This window comes from Leopardus geoffroyi, chromosome A2 (genome assembly GCF_018350155.1).
Source record: "Leopardus geoffroyi isolate Oge1 chromosome A2, O.geoffroyi_Oge1_pat1.0, whole genome shotgun sequence".
NCBI lineage: Eukaryota > Metazoa > Chordata > Mammalia > Carnivora > Felidae > Leopardus > Leopardus geoffroyi.
Window position 1 is genome coordinate 8,452,737 of NC_059331.1, and position 19,516 is coordinate 8,472,252.

The following is a 19,516-nucleotide window of genomic DNA, read 5'->3' on the forward strand; positions in this document are numbered from 1 at the left end:
ATAGGTCAACGGATGGAACTTAATCCCGGGAACCAAGTATAACAGACCAAATGGGGCAAGCCGTAATGACAGGCCACCTTGCGCGATTAGGGTTCCAGTCTAGGTCCCTAGAGGAGTCCCATCCGTAGAGACAGGAAGTAGATGGTGGGAGCCAGGGGCTGGGGAGTTAGTGTCTCATGGGGACAGAACTTGAGAAGAGCTGAAAGTTCTGGAGACGCATGGTGGGGATGCCAGCCATGGTAACATACTTGATGCCCCTGAATTGGACACTTAAACGGGTAAGATGGCAAACGTGATGTTTATATGTATTGGGACACCATTTAAAATAATACTAAACGATCTTTTTTTTTTTTTTTTTTTTTTGAAGACGAAATTGGGAGGGCGCCTGGGCAGCTCAGTCAGTTGAGCCTCTGACTCTTGATTTCAGCTCAGGTCATGATCCCAGGGTGGTGGGATCGAGCCCCATGTCAGGCTCCATGCTGAGCACGGAGCCTGCTTAAGATTCTTTCTCTCTCTCTCTCCCTCTGCCCCTCTACCCCCCTAGCGCTCTTGAGCTCTCTCTAAAATTTAAAAATAAAGACCAAACAGGAGAACAATGAGATAGCCAGAAATGAGCAACAGTGTAAGGTGGGGCTGGTGTTACTGGAACCCAGGAGGGAAGCTGGTGGGAGTGTCCCAGGAGACACTGTCTATGGCAGAAAAAAGGGAGTCGGCGTCTCCCCTCCTCCCGACGCCCTCTCCCACCAGCGTCCCCCACTGGCTGAACTCAGCAGGGCCTCGGGATCGGGGTTCCCTGTCTCACAGGGCAAAGGGAAGGCAGGCAGGAACCGGCTGGGAGCAGGCGACCCAGTTGAGCTGGGAAGGAGAACACACTGGGTCGGGCCACCTAGGTGGAGACGGGTGACCTTGGGCCCATTAGAGCCTCAGTTTCCCCAGTTGGAACTGGGGTCAATGCTAACCCCCCACCTCCCAGGCTCAGGCCGTGTAGGGGGTTCTGCGCATGCCTGCAGGACACGGGGAGCGGCAGGGACTGTTATCTTTTCTGTGTCCACAGGGTGGCACTTCCTTCCTTCCTTCCGTCTTTTGTCTTGGGAAGGTTCCAAAATGCCTCTGGGGGTGAAAACTGAACAGACCGCACAGGAAGCGTCGGGGCCGCACACGGACGGTCGATAATTGGTTGATTGACTGAGTTCATGCTCAGCCGCGTGGCAAACGGGACAAATGAACATAAATGGCTTGGCGAACAGAAGGGGCGTGGAGGTGGCCCGAGGATGCAGCGGGAGGTGGGGGTGGGGGGTGGGGGTGGGGGTCCCGGGCCAAGGGCACACGTGAGAACGGCCAGAGGTGATGGAAGTTTCTGGTGTCTGGCTCAGGCCAGCCGTTTTCTGTTGAAACAGGACCAGTGACTAAAATCCTTCCCGGGCGCTCCCACCGCATCGCTGAATGTGGCACAGGCACGTGGGACTGGAAGCTTCACGACAAGAGCATATCCTTCCTGGGGACATGCTCCTTGGTGTGGTCCTCTGAGGAGAGGACAGTATCAAGCGCCCATTTTACAGATGGGAAAGGGGAGGTTCAGGTCACCGAGCTCGGGGGTCGGGGAGGGGGGACCCAGATGCCACGCTCGCCTCTCCCTACTGGCTCCGAGGAGCGGGGGGGGGGGGGGGGGCGGGGACGGATTCCCTGGGCTCAGAACGGGGTCCCCCGTTGGAAGGCCCCAAGTAAGACTGCCCTGGTGCCAGCTCCCTGGTCTGCGGGCTCAGTGCCACCGGGGTGCGGGGTCTGCAGGGGCGAGACGCCTTCTGCAGCTGGGGGTGGTCAACCCCAGCACAGGGTAGAGGGGGCTGGCCGTCCTGCCCTCCCGGCTCTGGGGGCTCAGTAGCTCTGACCAGGACAGGGTCGGGGGTGGGAGGAAGCTGCTCAGCTAAGCTTACACCCCAACCCGTGTCCTCTGCGCCCCCCCCGCAGCCCAAACCACAGCTGCCTGTGGTGAGTCAGGCTGGAGCCTGCAGGGCTGAGTCCAGGTCCATGGGGGAGAGGGGAGAGGGGAGAGGGGAGGGCTGCCCTCCCCCTGCAGCCTCCCCCGCCCGCCCCTTCCCCACCGTGGGAGTCAGTGCCCCGTTCCCTCCCCCAGGAAGTGAATTCCCGGATGTAGGGCTGAAGGAGAGGCCGAGGGCTCCGACTGTGGCGAGCCCTGGTCACATCATCCACCCCTGCCCAGCAGGGCAGCCGAGTGGGGTGGAGGGGTTGGAGGCGGGGCTGCCCCTGGGACTCCTGGCTCCTACCCAGCCTCCCCTCCAGGCAGTTCAGGTTTCAGCTCTGCTTCCTGCCCTGGGTGGAGGGGCTCCCTCCCACCCGAGCCCCGCCCTCCCAAGGCCCAGCTGCCCTGCTTCCCCCAGCCTCTGCTCCCACGCCGCTGGCGCCGGATGGAGCGGGGAGCTTGGGGCCGACAGCAAGACTAGCCCCCTAGAGACGCTGGGCTACTGCAAGGTGGCCTGTGTTAAGAGGCTGTCGTCAGGCTCCCTTTTCCTGAGCCCCAACTCTGGGGTCCTGCCTGGAACCTGAAGAGTCTCTCCAGCTCTTACTGTGGACTGCAGGCCCTGCATGATCAAGCAACCACTCCCTTCTCCCGACCCCATGCGATCGACTGAGCCCCTGCCTCAACGTTCAGGCCTCCCAGTTCTCCCAGTTCTTTTTGCACTTGTTCCCTCTGCCCGGATCACTGTCTCCACACTTTTGTCCCCTGGGGGGGGGGGGGGAGGTGCTCAGGTCTGGGCTCCAATGACACCGCCTCACCAGGGCCTCCTACAGAGCCTCCCCCAAGAGCAACAGTATGGCGAACTGAAAGTTGGAGTTAAGTACACAAACTCTGGATCCAGTTCAAACCCTGGATCTACCATTCACTGGCTGTGAAAACATATACAAATAACTTGACCTCTCTGTGCCTCGGTTTCCTCCTCCGTGACACAGTAAGTATTGGCCTCCCCTGGAGTGTGGCTCCCTGATGGGGGGCCCGGCAGGTCACAGACGCCCAGTCCACATTCCTGAGTCAATTGGACAGGCTGCCGGGAGCTTGGGACCACCCAGGCCCAATGAGGGCCACACACAGTGTCCCCAAGACCCCAAGGATTGCCATGACGACGCCCTGCAGCCAGTCTTCCCAGATGGTCCCCAGCCAGTCCAGAAAGATCAGATCACGGCTTCACATCCAACAACTGAGGTTCAAATACAGCCTCGGACACCTGTTCCCTGGGCACACGCACTGCACTCGCCCACCCCGTTGATCTATAAACTAGGAACAGGTCTGACCATAGCTCACAGCAGGATGGGGCATGGGGGACCCTGGGTGGGCCGACCCGCCCATGGTGACCAAGGCCAGCCGATTCAGAAGATGCCGGGTGGGGACCCTCGAGGGCAGCCAGCCTTAGGGCTTTACCGCCTTAGCTCGCACTCAGCATTTCCCTGGCTGTTCTCCCCGGAAACCAATTACAAGCCAGGTCAGCTGGGCATTCCGGTATGTGACACACCGCCACCTATCACTAGTGACTTAGAACTTCGGCCTCCCGGCTCCACCAACACAGACGTGAGTCCCAGTCCTTGCTTGGCCTCTTTCAACCTTGAATAAGGGGCAACCACCCCAGAGGCTGTTTCTCATCTGAAAAGCCAAGATGCTCTCCCATGGACCCGACAGCCCCACTGTGGGGGGCTCAGTCTCCACGGGTGACTTTGGGCAAGTGACTGGACCGTGCCATGCCTGTGTCACCATCTGTAAGATAAATATTCCTTACTGGTTTGTGCTGGTGCGGGGCCCATGCTGGCCCTGGGGGAGGTTGGGTGCAGGAGGGGGAAGGGGGTCAAGCCTCAGCTCTATTTTTTTTTTTTAATTTTTTTTAGGTTTATTCATTTTTGAAAGACAGCGAGAGACAGAGTGCAAACAGGGGAGGGGCAGAGAGAGAGGGAGATATGGAATCCGAAGCAGGCTCCGGGCTGTCAGCACAGAGCTCGATGCGGGGCTCGAACCCACAAACCGTGAGATCATGACCCGAGCCGAAGTCAGACGCCCAACCAACCGAGCCACCCAGGCGCCCCAAGCCTCAGCTCTAAAGGCGCAAGACCAGTGACCTGGCTCCCCTGGTCCTGGGGACCCGAATCTCGCTTCCAACTCAACTGGGTTGGGCCCAGCACCCGACATGCCTGCCACCGGCCTCCAGGACTCAAGAGCTGGGGACCACCGCTGCCCGGGCGGCTCTCGGAGGGAGAACAGGCAGAGACGGGGGTAGGGGTGCAGACCGGAGGCTGTGGGCCTGAGGCTGTCCTGCTGGCTGTCCCAGGCATCCTGCCAGCGCTGGGCAGTGAGTCAGAGCCCAGGCATGCGGAGGGCCCGGGCCTCTCCAGGCCCCTGTGAGCTCAGGCACCTCCCTGAACCCGCCCGCCAGGCCACGTTCCTTACCCACTCGCTCACTCCTTCGGCCAGTCCCTGGGGCTGCCTGGGGAGACAGACGTACACAGCCGCTCCGAGCCTGGGTTCGTGAGGCCTCCCTGAAGGGACCTTCTTCCTCTTGGAGAAACTGAGCTCCAAGCAGGCCAACACCTCCTTGGCCCCCTCCCAGAACAAAGAGCGATTGCTCAGAGAGGGAGAGGAGGCCCACGGAGGGCTTTAGGGCCTGGGCCAGGGGCACCGATAGGCTGGTCGGTAACAGCATCCCGCCCCGCTGCACCTGCTTTCTCTCCCAGGCAGGCCAAGGTTTGATGGTCTGCAGGTTTGTTTGATTAACCGCGAGGCTGCAAGCCTCATTGCCTGCCCCCCCGGCTCTCGGCTGGGCTGGGTCTATTCTAGCATGCTCTCGGGGGCCCACCGGGGCAGACAGTGCTCCTGGCAACACCTCCCCCCCCCCCCCCCCGCCCGGGCGCAGGTGAGCAGGCCGAGGCCAGCTGCGTCAGCAGGAAAGGCCACCAAGGTGACAACAGCTACTCGGCCGACGAAGTGTGGACGCCTGGCCGGTTCTTGGCTGAAGCCGCAGGGCTGGGGGGCTGCCTGGTGTGTGCTCCACGTTTGTTGTGATGGAGGGGGCAGGGGGGGGAGGGGGGAGTCCTCCTGGCAATCAGGGGGTGGGGACCGGAAAGCTGCTGGATGTCCCGCAATGTCCAGGGCAGCCGGCACCACAAAGAATGACTAGACCTGAGGTCGCTAGGGTCGAGGTGGGAAAACCCCGGTTGAGTTCAAGTCTTCTGCCCTTTGGGGGCCGATGGTACAAACAGGAGGCTCTGTGCCCATTTCATACCGTAAAAGACCCTACCGATCTTGCAAACGAAGACCGCTCAGGAAGACTTATAGGAACATTTACTTGAACATGTAAAGCCGAGCCCTTGGCAGGAAAGCAGGGCCTCTGAGGTTCTGGGAATCTTTGTGAACCGAATGAACTGGTCCCTCTCCCTACAGCCCAATAGGCAGGCATCCTTGCCCGAGAACCTCCAAGGGTGACCTGAATGGACTCTTTCTAGGGCCCATGATGGGCTCAGATACTGCTAGAACTTACTGCTTACTGTTTCCTCTGCCTAGAACGCATCCTCCCTGATGAAAACAACACTTACTGTACCATTGCACTTCCTAGAAACAATTCAGTGATATGGAGGTGCAGGAAGCCTACTGACAAGGCTGTACCGAGAAGGCAGCCTGCGAGGTTCAAGGAAAACCTACTTCCCCTTGTCTACCAGGCAGCCAGGCTGGCCCTCAGCTTCCCATTTTCTTTATATATATTATAGAATAAATTATATATATGTATACATATACATATATATATAAATTTTGGTAAATGCTTTTTTTTAACGTTTATTTTTGAGAGAGAGAGAGTGTGCATGCACGTGCGAGCAGAGGAGGGGCAGAGAGAGAGGGAGATGCAGAATCCCAAGCAGGGTCCAGGCTCTGAGCTGTCAGCACAGAGCCCAACGGGGGGCTTGAACGCATGAACTTGGAGATCATGACCCAAGCAGAAGTCGGATGCTAAACCGACTGAGCCACCCAGGGGCCTCACATTTTGTTTTGAGAGAGAGAGAGAGAGAGAGAGAGAGAGAGAGACACAGAGAGAGTGAGCGAGCGCAGGGGAGAGGGGCAAAGGGAGAGAATCAAGTAGGCTCCATGCTCAGTGCAGAATCCGATGCAGGGCTCGATCCTGCGACCCTGGGAGCACGACTTGAGCCGAAACGAAGAGTTGGATGCTCAACCGACTGAGCCACCCAGGAGCCCCCACGAGCTTCCCATTCTTAGCGGTACCCCAAATCAGAGGATGGGGCCTAGGTGAACGCAGACTGGCCTGGGTCGTGCGCTGCATCAGTTAGGATTTCCTTTAGCTGTCTGTGATAAAAAAAAAGTAACAATGGCACACACGAGATAATTTAGTCCCCCCCCCCACCCCCACGTAGACTCCGGTGCTGATACCCAGTTCCACCGTCGTCAGGGGACCAGGCTCCCATCACCCCTAGAGGACTGTATCCCTCCTCACATGTGTCAGGGACTGCCAGGGCTCCAGTCAGCACTTCCAATTCCAGAAAAGAGAGGGGAGGGGAAAGAAAGGGTATATTCCCTTGCCTTTTAGGGATCCTTCTAGAAGTCTCACACATTTCCACTTCTATTTCATTGGCCGGCACTTAGCTGCAAGGGAGGCTGAGAAATGCTTTGCTCAGGAAGCTACAAGGGCTCCCTTAGGGGGGGAGGGGGGCCCAGGATCAGGGAGGCGGCCCGTGGGCTCCGATACACAACCCACCCCCCTCCCCGAATCTCTTCCTCATCGACTCCTTGTCCTTTCTGGTCCTGGCACAAAAGTCGCCCCTGTCTCTGTCCCCTCCCCAGCCAGGGTCCCCTAGCACTTCTGACCCTCTCTAGCTCAAGGGTGGCATCCGCTCCGACTTGACTCCTTCCTCGGCCGAAGGGATCCTTGTCCCCTTCGCCTGTGTCTCGGGCACCCGGCACAGTTCCGGGCGCACGGTGGCACTCGAGGATGGGCCCTGAGCGAATCCCAGACGACAGAGCCCTGGGACCTGTCCTCGTATACCGCAGCGCCATTCGCACAGTGTCGTCTCAGATGTGAAGCAGCAGCCTGAGGTCCAGTCAGTTCTCTAGGGTTACCCGGCCAGGGCCAGTCCAGCCACTGAGGCCGCTCAGGGGCCGAAAGAAATCTGGTCAAAAACCCGTCTCTGGAGAAACATTTAATTTTCAGCTCCTCTCACCGCTGAGGCACCGACCACCCACCACACTGACTCGTGCCGTGTGCAGACGCGTCCTTGAGGCTCCGGGCTACCAGTCCGTGTCTACCAAGTTCCAGAGATAGTCGCTGATGAACTTCTTGGAGAGCTGGGTGCTGTCCAGCTGGACAGGCTGGGCGACGCTGGGGCCGTGATGAACTGGGGGAGATGTAAGGAAACCTGACATACACAGCCCTCCCCGGGACCCCGTGAAAAAGTTGTAAGGTATTTAGAGACTGAGGGGCGCCTGCGTCTCAGTCGGTTCAGTGCCCAGCTTCGGCTCAGGTCATGATCTCATGGCTCATGAGTTCGAGCCCCGCATCGGACTCTGTGCTGACAGCTCAGGGCCTGGAGCCTGATTCCGATTCTGTGTGTGTCTCTCTCTCTCTCTCCCTCCCTCCCTCCCTGCCCCTCCCCTGCTCACGCTCTTTCTCTCTCAAGAATAAACATTAAAAAAAAAAAAAAAATTAAAAAGAAAAAAGAGATATTTAGAGACTGAGGGGCGCCTGTGGCTCAGTGGGTTAAGCATCCCACTCTTGGTTTCGGCTCAGGTCATGACCTTGCGGTTTGTGGGTTCGAGCCCCGCATCAGGCTCTGAAAGTGCAGAGCCTGCTTGGGATTTTCTCTCTCACCGCCCCTCCCCGACTCGCTCTCATGCTCGTTCTCTCTCAAAAATAAACTTAAATTGAGAGACAGAGCGTGAACAGGGGAGGGGAAGAGAGAGAGGGAGACACAGAATCCAAAGCAGGCTCCAGGCTCTGAGCTGTCAGCACAGAGCCCGACACAGGGCTCGAACTCACAAACCGTGAGATCATGACCTGAGCCGAAGTCAGACACTTAACCGACTGAGCCACCCAGGCGCCCCTTTTTATTTTCTTTAATGTTTGTTTATTTTTGAGACAGAGAGACGGAGCATGGGTGGGGGAGGGGCAGAGAGCGAGGCAGACACAGAATCCGAAGCACCTCATTGGCCAGTTTTGAAGTGTGCAGCTCAGTGGCATTCGGTGCACACACGTTGCTGTGCAGCCCTCCCCACCGTCCGTCTCCAGAACATTTCCAGAGCCCGAAACTGTGTCCTCGTTAAACACTGACTCTCCTCCCCTCCCCTCCCCCAGCCCCTGGCACCTGCCATCTACTTCCTGTCTCTACGGATTTGACTCCTCTAGAGACCTCTTGTAAGTGGGATCAGACAGTAGTTCGCTTTTTGTGTCTGGCTTATTTCACTTAACATCATGTCTTCTAGATATATGCATGTTATAGCATGGGCCAGAATTTCCTTCCTTTTTTAAAAAAAGGAAGGAAATTTAAATGTAACTAATTTATTAATATTACTTATTATTAATTGTTTACTTTATTATTTAATCTATTCATTTAAATTTAATTAATTCATTTCAATTTAACTAATTTATTTAAATTTATTTTATTGAAAAATTCTAATATTTATTTATTTTTGAGAGAGAGAGAGACAGAGCATAAGCAGGGGAGGGGCAGAGAAAGAAGGAGACAGGATCCGAAGCAGGGGCCAGGCTCTGAGCTGTCAGCACAGAGCCTGATGGGGGGCTCGAGCCCACGAACCTGAGATCGTGACCCGAGCTGAAGTTGGACACTTAACTGACTGAGCCACCCGGGCGCCCCCATTTTTTTTTTTAATTTTAGAGACAGCGATAGAGAGAGCACAAGCAGGGAGAGGGGCAGAGGGAGAGAGAATCCTAAGCAGGCTCCAGGCTCAGCACAGAGTCCAACATGGGGCTCGATCCCACCACCCTGGGATCGTGACCTGGGTTGAAATCAAGAGTTGGTTGCTCAACAGACTGAGCCACCCAGGCGCCCCTCCTTCCTTTTTAAGGCCGAATACTATTTTATTGCACGGATATACCACATTTTGCTAATCTAGCGCTTTGCTGATAATTGGTCTGCTTCCACTTTTCGGCCACTGTGACCACCGCAGTCACGAACACAAGGGTGCAACCCAGAAGGGGGACTGCCGGGTCATATGGTGATCCTACGCTTCATTTCTGAGGACCTGCCAGACTTTTCCACAGCGGCCCAGCCCTTCACAAGGCCGCCGGCAGCACACCGGGCTCCGCGTTCTCTGCAAAAGGATACTGCCTTTGACCATCCCTGGCTCACACTCATAGTCCCACTCAATTTTGCTAATCTGGCGATAAAGCTGAGCCACATACCTGTATGAGAACACGAGAGAGAGAGAGAGAGAGAGAGAGAGAAAGAGAGATTAAGTTACCCCAGCGTAGACTCCAACTCAGGGCCGCGGGACGACCCACGTGCACGCAGGGCAGGCACCACCACACGCACTGGCGGGACCTACACGGCCGAAGGGATGGTGACAGTCGTGTCTTCGTCAACTTCCCTCTCCTGCCTCTCGAGACTGGCCTCGGTCTCCTTGAGCTCCTCCAGCTCTCTGGTGAGCTGAGTAAAGCAGGCAGTTAAGGTCACCTCGCTCTGGAAGGGGGGCCGCCGTGGGCCCAGGGCTCCGAGCTGGGTTCCCAGCACGACCAAACGGGCACCCCGGCAGTGAGCCCGAGGCCCGGCCGTCCGCGCACGCAAGGAAGGATATAGGAGGCTGGCCTTCAGACGGGTGTCCTCCTCGCCGGCCTTCCGGAGCTCAGCTTCGAGCTGCTGCAACTCGGCGCCCCCCTGGTGCGCCCGCTCCTTCGCATCCAGAAGGCTCTGGGCCACTTCTTCTTCTGCAGCCAGGATCTCTATGGGGCAGGGCGGGGCGGGAGAGAGAAGGCTGAGACCCTTCGAGGAGGTCTCTCCAGGGTCTGGCCTTGCCCCAGAAGAGCCCGAGGCCTCAACCACGATCGTCCTCACTTCCCCGTCTACAGCTCCCCAACCCATTGGTCCTATTTCCAAAAGCCCACGTTTTGGTGGTCCACCGAGACCTTGCAAAAGTGCTTCCATTTCACCAAAACACATGTGGAGCCTCCACAAAACCCCACAAAGGAACGATTGAGTGAAAGCATCTTCTTCCTTGAAGGCCTCCTTTCTTCCTGCTTTTCAACCCACCTTGTACTTTTCTCTCTGCTCTGGCCACAAAGACACCTCACCATTCTGCAAACACGCCCATTTTTCACAGGCCCGGCCTCCACCTGCCCGTCCTCTCTGAGATGCCCTTATGCTCCCACCCTTCGGGCGCTCGGAGACCCAGCCTTCGAGACCTGCTGGGTAATACACAACCGGGGCAGCTGGACACTCTGCTCTCCCTCCCAGGGCGTGGCCACGCCTCTACCACAGCCCAGCGGCACTGAATTGTTCATTCCTATTCCTCCTTCTCCTCCTCCTCCTCCTCCTCCTCGCTCGAATCAGGGACTGCGTTTTACACTCCTCATATATCGCCAGCGCCTAATCAGAATAAACATGCTTTGACCAAAACATCCAGAAAGATCAAAAACACCCTAGCAAGGTTACCGTGTTCCTTCCCATAGAGCTGGAGGAACCTGCCGACTCAGGGAAGGCACAGATGGAAACACTTCCCAAAGGGCAGGCGTTTAAGTGTTTACAAACTTACATTGAGTTAATTTTTAATCAAGGTATTACATGTATATGGCTGTGAAAATTTAAACACACACAGGGCCCCCCCCCCCCCCCAAGCCTCCCCACGCCTCTGAAGCAGCCACTTCCAAATCATCACTGTTTTCTCTGGCATTGACGTTCGTGTTTCTAAATAATTTGCTTAGGCTGCTATTTCTTGGTTTGTCTGTTTTAAACAGTGCCTGCTGATTTCCTGTTAGGAGAGCCGAGGGTCTGGCTTTCTTCTGCAGCCTTCCTGCCCCTTCTCCCCTCACCCTCCCCACAGACAACCTTGTTTCCTTGGATTCTTCCCTGGGAGTGCCCTCTTCCCCGGGGGCACTGTCGCAAAGTACCATTACCTGAGCGTGTGCTGAGTGCTACAGGATAGCCCCGGAGCCCCTGTTCAGTATGTTCTCAAAACCCTCTGAGGGAGGTGGCTTAACCCCTGCCGCCATGGAGAGATGAAGGACAGAAGCCTGAAGATATTAAAGTGACTTGTCCACAGGCACATAGCTCTGAAGCCTGGATCTGAACTGGAGCCCTTTAACTCAAAGTCCCGGCTCCCTGGAACACGGACTCTTGTCTCCCTGGCCCCAAATCCATTCATTCTGCTGAAGCCCACGCAGGCTGGGTAATAATGATCTTCTCCCCAAACCATCAATGGAGGAGGCGTGAATGGAGTGCGGAGGAGAGAGAGGAGGAGGAGGAGAGAAGGAGAAGACTCTGGCTGGGGTATCCATCACACTTAGAACAACCTCCAAACTCCCAGGGTTGGGGGGCGGTTCACTGCCTACAGGGTCTGGCTACAGCTCATCTTCCACTTTCTCCTGGGCGTCCAAGTTCACTCCTACCTGGCGACCTTTGCCTTTGCATTACCTCTGCCAGGAACACTCTTCCCCCAACCCCCAAGCCATCCCCTGCCTAGCTCCTAGATCATTTCAGTCCCAAGCCAGACAGCACGGCCACATAAAACATAACTGTAAAAAGACTTAAAAAAAAAAAAAAAAAAGAAAAAAGAAAAACAAAAACCTGGCACCGAAACCACTATGGAAAACTGGATGAGTCTCTCAAAAAACGAAATATCAAACTGCCATGTGATCTAGCATGGGAAATACAAAATAGAAAAATACACAAAGAAAATACAAATTTTCTGGGAAAATACAAAAAGAACTGGGAGCAGGGACCCAAAGAGGTATTTGGACACCCATGTTCATGTGTTCATGGTGGCATTATTTACAACAGCCAGGGTCTGGAAGCAACCCAAGTGTCCATCAGTGGAGGAATGGACAAACAAAATGAGGTATGTCCGGACTATGGAATTATTCATCCCTCAAAAGGAAGGAAATTTGGGCACCTGGGTGGCTCAATTGTTGAGCCTCCGACTTTGGCTCAGGTCACGATCTCAATGTCCGTGAGTTTGAGCCCTGCATCGGGCTGGCTGCTGTCCGTGCGGAGCAGAGCGAGCTTTGGATCCTCTGTCGCCCCCTCTCTGCCCCTCCCCAACTTGCACTCCCTCCAATTTATTTAATCCTCACCATAGCCCCGGATCCCTCCCAAACCTCCTTGGGTTTCCGCTAAAATATCATCTTTTCAGAAAGTTTTCGCTGACTCATCCCAAAGCATCACCACTCCCTCCTATACAACCTAGTTTCCTAGCCCACCATCTCCTGACATAACTATTTTTCTTTCTTTCTTTTTAAAAAATGTTTGTTTATTTTTGAGTGGGAGAGGTGGGGCAGAGACAGGGGGCCAGAGGATCCAAAGGGGTTCTGCACTGACAGCGGAGAGCCCGATGGGGGGGCTCGAACTCACGACCGGGGCGAACTGAGCCGAAGTCAGATGCCAAACCAACTGAGCCACCCAGGTGCCCCTCCATTTTTCTTGTTCGTCGCCTGACCACCCCACCACTAGCATACCAACCCTTTAAGGGACCGTCTGTTCTGTTCTCTGCTTCCAACCCGGGGCTGTATGCCTGGCACACAGCAGATGCTCAGTAAAACAGCTGAACCTCAGTAAGTGGGGATGCTGGGATTAAAGCCCAGCGCTTTGACTCCTGAGCCCCAGTTCGAATCTTGAGTCCCCCAGCTCCTGCTCGTGGACCGCTCGGAATTTGCCAGTTCCTGCCAGCTCCTATATTCACCACTAACTCTCTGGGAGGTGGCTGCCATCCTGAGGTCCATTTCACGGGTGGGAAAACTGAGGCCCAGAGGAGGCAGCGCCCAAGGGAGAACAGGGGAGGGATGGGGGCGCCCAGGAGGGAGGGTTTCGTCAAGGCGGACCTCCCGCCCCCTCCCATCACACGGGCCCGGGTCCCGGCCGCCCCCGGCCCCAGCCCTGACCTCGCAGCCGTTGTTCGGCGCTGTCTTGCGTCTCCAGCAGCCGTTCCACCACCTGCTCGTGGCGCCCCAGCAGCCGCCGTTGCTGCGCCTCCGCGCGGTTGGCGCCCAACAGGCTCAGCAGCCCCTGGCTCACCTCTTCCATGTCGCGGAAGGCCGCCATGACTATGCCAGGACCAAGCCCGCGCAAATTTAACTGCCCTCATTGCCCGCCCCTTCCCCGGAGACCCCTGTTCCCATTAGCTTGATCTTACGTCAGTCATCAGAGAACGGGTGGGACTTAGCTTCAGGTCTGGTCCAGTGCGCCTGCGCCAGCTCCTCCGTCCGTCTCAGACAATGGCCAATCGGCCGCAGGGAGCGGGGGTGTGTGCCCGCGGGAGTTCTGCGTGTTGCGCCTGCGCAGGTCGGAAAGCGCCTGGCTGAAAATGAAGCTGTTTATGAGTCCTTAGCTGCAGAGACCGTACTGCAGCCAGGGCGGGGTTCTAGGGGCGAAGCGTTGGACTGCATTTCGTTCTATAGTGCGTGCGTGGGATACTCACAATAAACATAATAAATAAGTAAATTCCCTGAGAGGCTACATAGCAAAATGGAGCCTGCAACTAGATTTATCGGATTCGAGTCCCACTTACTAGCTTTGTTACCTTGGGCAAATGACTTCATCTCTTTGTGCCTCAGTTTCCTTCTCAGGAAGATGAGGGTCACGATAGTGCCCACTTAAGAGTTGGCGCGAGGGGCGCCTGGGTGGCGCAGTCGGTTAAGCGTCCGACTTCAGCCAGGTCACGATCTCGCGGTCCGTGAGTTCGAGCCCCGCGTCGGGCTCTGGGCTGATGGCTCAGAGCCTGGAGCCTGTTTCCGATTCTGTGTCTCCCTCTCTCTCTGCCCCTCCCCCGTTCATGCTCTGTCTCTCTCTGTCCCAAAAATAAATAAACGTTGAAAAAAAAAAAAAAAAAAAAAAAAAGAGTTGGCGCGAGGAATAAGTGAGGACGGTGCCTGGTATTCAGTAAGCACTACATTAAGGCGTTAAATAAAACATACGTAGAACACTAGCAGGTAAGGCACTTAGCCTAACTGGGACCAAACACCATACTGTGTGAAGGGTTAGGGTAGAGAAAAGACAAGCTGCACGTTTATGTGGCAAGCTTCTCAAACTGAGGTAAAGAAATCAATTCAACAGGTCATGACCAGCATTTTCTACAAAATACAATGGGGGAAAAATCTGTGCACTGTATACCGAAAGTTAACTATTGTTTTGGGAAACTCCAAAATTCGCATTTGTGTCCTGGGTGTGGCAGATTATATTTGCAAAAAATGGCTACAGAAATAGTTCCAACCTTGCCACTCCCCGTCAAGAGGCAGACTCCCATCCTCCTCCTTTTGAACCTCAGCAGGACTTTGTGCAACAAATAAAATGTGGCAGAAAGGACACTGTGTGAATTACTACCAGCCTTGATCAGAAACTAGGATACGGCTTCTGCCTGGGGCTAGCTTGTACTCTCTTTTGCTCTCTCTTAATTTTGGGATACTTTCTCAGAGCCCAGCTGCTGTGTTGTGAGGAAGCCGAGGTGAGTCTCACAGGTAAGGTCACAGCAGAAGACCGAATCCAACCATCAGACAGGTGAGTGAGGGAACATTGAAATCATTCCAGTCCGCAGTCTCCCAGCCATCCCAGCTGACACCGAGAGGGGCAGGGTCCTGCTGAAACCAAAAATCTGTGAGCAAGATCAACGCCATTGTTGGGGCACCTGGGTGGCTTCATCTGTAAAGCGTCCCACTTTGCCCCAGGTCATGATCTCAAGGTTCGTGAGTTCAAACCCCATATCAGGCTTTGCACTGACAGTGCAGAGCCTGCTTAGGATTCTCTCTCCCTCTCCCTCTCTCTCTCTCTGCCTCTCCCCCACTTGTGTGCTCTCTCTCAGAGTGAATAAACTTGAAAAAAAAAAAAAAGATCAATGCCATTGTTTAAAGGCAGTAAATTTGAGGGGTGCCTGGGTGGCGCAGTCGGTTGAGCGACCGACTTCAGCCAGGTCACGATCTCGCGGTCCGTGAGTTCGAGCCCCGCGTCAGGCTCTGGGCTGATGGCTCAGAGCCTGGAGCCTGTTTCCGATTCTGTGTCTCCCTCTCTCTCTGCCCCTCCCCCATTCATGCTCTGTCTCTCTCTGTCCCAAAAATAAATAAACATTGAAAAAAAAAAAAAGGCAGTAAATTTGAGAATTATATGTTACACAGCCATAACACCTGGATCACTGGGTCACATGTGAAATTTCTGTCTTTATGTAGGTCACACAAAAGACGTCAGAGGCCACTGATCTAATAGCAAGACTGCACCGTAAGCAAGGAAATGAATGAACAGGGTCACTTTAGATACGAACAGGTGCTTTGAAGGCACTCAAACAGGGTCCGGGATGGCGTCACTAGGGTTTGAGGCGGGGAAGGAAGTGACTTCAGGTCAGGTGGTCAGGGACGGACTCCCTGGGCAGGGGCCATATGAACCATGAACCAGGATCTGAGTGATGAAAAGCTGTTGGGAAACCAGCATCGGGCAGAAGAAAGAATATGCAAAGGGCAGGGTAGTGGGGAAATTTTTAATTTGTTTAAGGAATAGTGAGGAGGTCCAAGTGGCTGGAGAAGAGTAGGAAGAGGGTTTCGGGGGGCCCTGAAACTCTATTCAGGTGTAACAGGAAGCACTTAAGGCATTAAGTAGGATTTGCCAACGGGCTGCAGGTTATAAGGAAATTTATTTCTATCTGCCATTTCCTTCTGCCTTTGTTTCCCACATCAGTGCTAGTGGCCAAGAGGGGAAGGGACAGGCACGGAAGTGAGGGGCTCCATGAAGCGAAAGGTTTAGGGGAGTTCTCAGCAGCTGGGGAAAGGCCCCGTGGAACTATCGAAAAGATGGGTGCTTGGCTGTGAGTCTGTAGAGATGTTTGGGCTGGGAATAAAAGCCAGTTGCCGGGATGCAGCTGAGACTAGATGATATCACCCTGGAACAGAATAATGAGGAGGAGGGTCCAAGGACCAAGCTTGGAGACCCTCCAACTATAGAAATTACAGAAAAGAGGGGGAAGCCAGGAAAACAGAGTAGGCACAGCCAGGGAGTTCGGAGAGAAGCTACCACAGAGCAGTCAGGTCCCCAACCACAGGCCTGGGGCCACCTTCCTCCTCAGAGCTTACTTTCATGAAATGGTTTTTGCAAAGCAAACCCCCCTCCCCCTCAAGGGCTGTTTTTATATTTTTACAGTGGTCCGGCTGGGGACACCCTTCGGACGAATATATTTATGTAGTCTCGCCCAGGTCACAGATCCCTTTGAAATCAGACAAAAGCAAGGAGACAGGCTCTTCCTTGAGAAACACACCCCACATCCATGCGCTTTTTGGATTTTGTGCATATTTTGGGTTTGGGACCCCAGAAGGCCAGCCCCAGGTTTTTAGGTGAGGAATCTAACTGCCCAGCCTGTCTCGTGGAGTCTCTAACAGATGTAGAAATGAGGACGCTCTTGCAGAAATATCAGTGCGTGTGGGCATGAAGCTGGGTCCCCTGGGTCCCCAGAGACAGCAATGGTGGCCAGCGATGCTCACTCTTCCCTTGGCTGAGCATTCGTGCTAAGATTGGGGACAGGGGCTCGGGTGCTCTGAGCCTACAGGTGGTGGATTACTTAACAACGCAGAGTGAAATAAAGAGAAGACGTCAGGGCTTCCGTAGATTACCCGTGACCTTGGCAAGCTCTTACCCTTTTCTAAACCCCGGGCTAAGGATAGCTCTCTCTTATCAGCTGGGGTGGGATGTTCACGAGGTGAGCCATTCACGGGATTGCACAACCAAAGCCTGACAGATATAAGTGCTCCTGTCAAAAAAAAAAAGGTGAGTCATCTCCTTTCCAAAAAGCAAAGCCCTTCCGAAGCAAGAACCACACCTCCCAGACACGAGGATGGGCACTACTAAAAAAGAAAAAAAGTATCGGCCAGGATGCGGAGAAGTTGGAACTCTGGTGCACTGTGAGTAGGAATGTAAAATGGTGCAGCCGCTATGGAAAACGTGGCAGTTTCCTCACAAAATTAAAAATAGAATACCCCAGCCATTTCACTTCTGGGTAAATACCCCCCCCCTATTGAAAGCAAGGCCTTGGAGGTATTTCTACACCCCACCTTATTTACAAGAGCCGAAAAGGTGGAAGCAAGTGTCCACCGATGGGGGATTATTCAGTCTTAAAAAGGAAATTCTGCCACCTGGTACCGGGATGAACCTTGAGGACGTTATGCTAAGCGACCTAAGCCAGTCACAAAGACATCCGCTGCACGGTTCCACTTATTTGCCTCTTGGCTCACAGACCCCTCTGGAGAACTGAGGAGTAAGAGACCTGTAGCTCAGAAACATACAACGTCGTGTATATTTCTGGGACTTGCAAAACCTTCTGAAAGCCACCCATGATCTCCTGGTGGAACAGTCTAGAGGAAAAACAGAGGAGGACGCATAAGGCGAGCACTTGGGGGGAGTGAGGGGAGGGACCCAGGGATGGGCAGGGAGGGTGCCCCACCTTGTTTCGTTGCTGGTGACACAGGGATATTGTTTGCCAAAAGCCATAAAGCCATATGCTTTTTTTTTTTTTTTTAATTGATTTATTTGTTTTGAGAGAGACAGAGACAGCGCCAGCAGGGGAGGGGCAGAGAGAGAGGGAGAGGGAGAATCCCAAGCAGACGCCGGGCTCGAACTCACAAAACTGAGATCATGACCTGAGCTGAAACCAAGAGTCAGACGCTCCACCGACCGAGCCACTCAGGCACCCCAATTTTTTTTCAAGGGAGATTTTGTTGCACCTTCCACCGTGCCAAACATTTCTGTGGTTTTAGAATTTTGCCTTTTACAATTACTATGAATTGTTTTGTCACAAGGAAAACAATGAGTAAAGATTTTTTCTGAAGTCTTCACGGTGGGTGTCCATTAAAACTTCTTGTAACAGTGGCAATGCATTGGATTTCTGCAGCTCAATACAACGGCCGCCAGGTGCTTGTGGCTATTGGGCACAAATTTACTATAACTCATTTATATTTCAATGGAAATAGACACATGCAGACACATTTATGTTTAAGTGGAAATAGGGGCGGGCGCCTGGGTGGCTCGGTGGGTTAAGGGTCCGATTGTTGATTTCCGTTCGGGTCATGATCTCACAGTTCATAGGTTCAAGCTCCACATCAAGCTCTGCGCTGACAGTGTGGAGCCTGCTTGGGATTCCTTCTCTCGCTCCCTCTCTCTGCCCCTCCCCTGCTTGCTCTCTGTCTCAAAATAAAAAAAAAAAAACAAAAAACTTTAAATAAATAAATGGAAATAGCCACTTGGGACAGTGCCTGTGTAGTGCAGAGCAAAGGGAATTTACTGTGACTTTCCTGTTGCCTTGAACACTAAAATGAGCCCCTTTCTTTTTATGTTTATTTTTTGAGACAGAGAGAAACAGAGCATGAGTGGGGGTGGGGCAGAGAGAGGAAGGCACAGAATCTGAAGCAGGCTCCAGGCTCTGAGCTGTCAGCACAGAGCCCAACACGGGGCTCGAACCCACAAACCGTGAGGTCACGACCTGAGCCGAAGTCGGACGCTTAACCAACTGAGCCACCCAGGTGCCCCTATTACTTATTTATTTTTAAATATTTAAATGTTTCTTTTTTTTTTGAGAGAGAGAAAGCATGATTGGGGAAGGGGCAGAGAGAGAGGGAGACAGAGGGTCTCAAGCAGGCTCTCCACTGACAGCACAGAGCCCGATGTGGGGCTTGATCTCACCAACCTTGAGATCATGACCTGAGCTGAAGTCAGACGCTTAACTGACTGAGCCACCCAGGCGCCCCTCTTATTCATTTGAGAGAGAGGACAAGCAGGGGAGAAGGGTAGAGGGAGAGGATCATAAGTAGGCACCACGCTTAGCACAGAGCCCGACTCAAGGCTCAAACTCTCAAACTGTGAGATTGTGACCTGAGCTGAAACCAAGAGTCAGATGCTCAACCAACTGAGCCACCCAGGTGCCCCTAAAAAGCGATCTATTTTAAAGCTTAAAGAGGATTCCCTGGGAATGCAAGCTGGTGCAGCCACTCTGGAAAACAGTCTGGAGGTTCCTCAAAAAACTAAAAATAGAACTACCCTATGACCCAGCCTTTGCGCTACGAGGCATTTATCCACGAGATACAGGTGTGCTTGTTTCGAAGGGACACATGCATCCTAATGTTTACAGCAGCACTATCAACAATAGCCCAAGTATGGAAAGAGCCCAAATGTCCATCGATGGATGAATGGATAAAGAAGATGTGGTATATATGTACAATGGAATATTACTCGGCAACCAAAAAGAATGAAATCTTGCCATTTGCAACTACGTGGATGGAACTGGAGGGTATTATGCTAAGTGAAATTAGTTAGAGAAAGACAAAAA

The 19,516-nt window shown here is 53.9% G+C and overlaps 1 protein-coding gene across 4 annotated transcripts; it reads right to left on the minus strand.

Moving 5' to 3' along the window:
- Window positions 1–7,190: 7,190 nt before the first annotated feature.
- SPC24 (SPC24 component of NDC80 kinetochore complex) lies at window positions 7,191–13,301 on the minus strand. Of its 4 annotated transcripts, none has more exons than XM_045491959.1 (5): window positions 13,110–13,297; window positions 9,815–9,959; window positions 9,566–9,670; window positions 9,346–9,422; window positions 7,191–7,398 (listed from the first exon to the last, which is right to left on the minus strand). In XM_045491959.1, the coding sequence occupies exons 1-5, from the start codon at window positions 13,267–13,269 to the stop codon at window positions 7,292–7,294; spliced, it is 594 nt and encodes a 197-aa protein (XP_045347915.1). In that variant the 5' UTR covers window positions 13,270–13,297; the 3' UTR covers window positions 7,191–7,291. The 4 variants fall into 4 exon arrangements, with proteins under 4 accessions (XP_045347915.1, XP_045347916.1, XP_045347914.1 ...); XM_045491960.1 differs by lacking the exon at window positions 13,110–13,297 and adding an exon at window positions 12,842–13,071; XM_045491958.1 differs by having other exon boundaries at window positions 9,566–9,959; window positions 13,110–13,301.
- Between the last annotated feature and the right edge of the window lie 6,215 nt (window positions 13,302–19,516).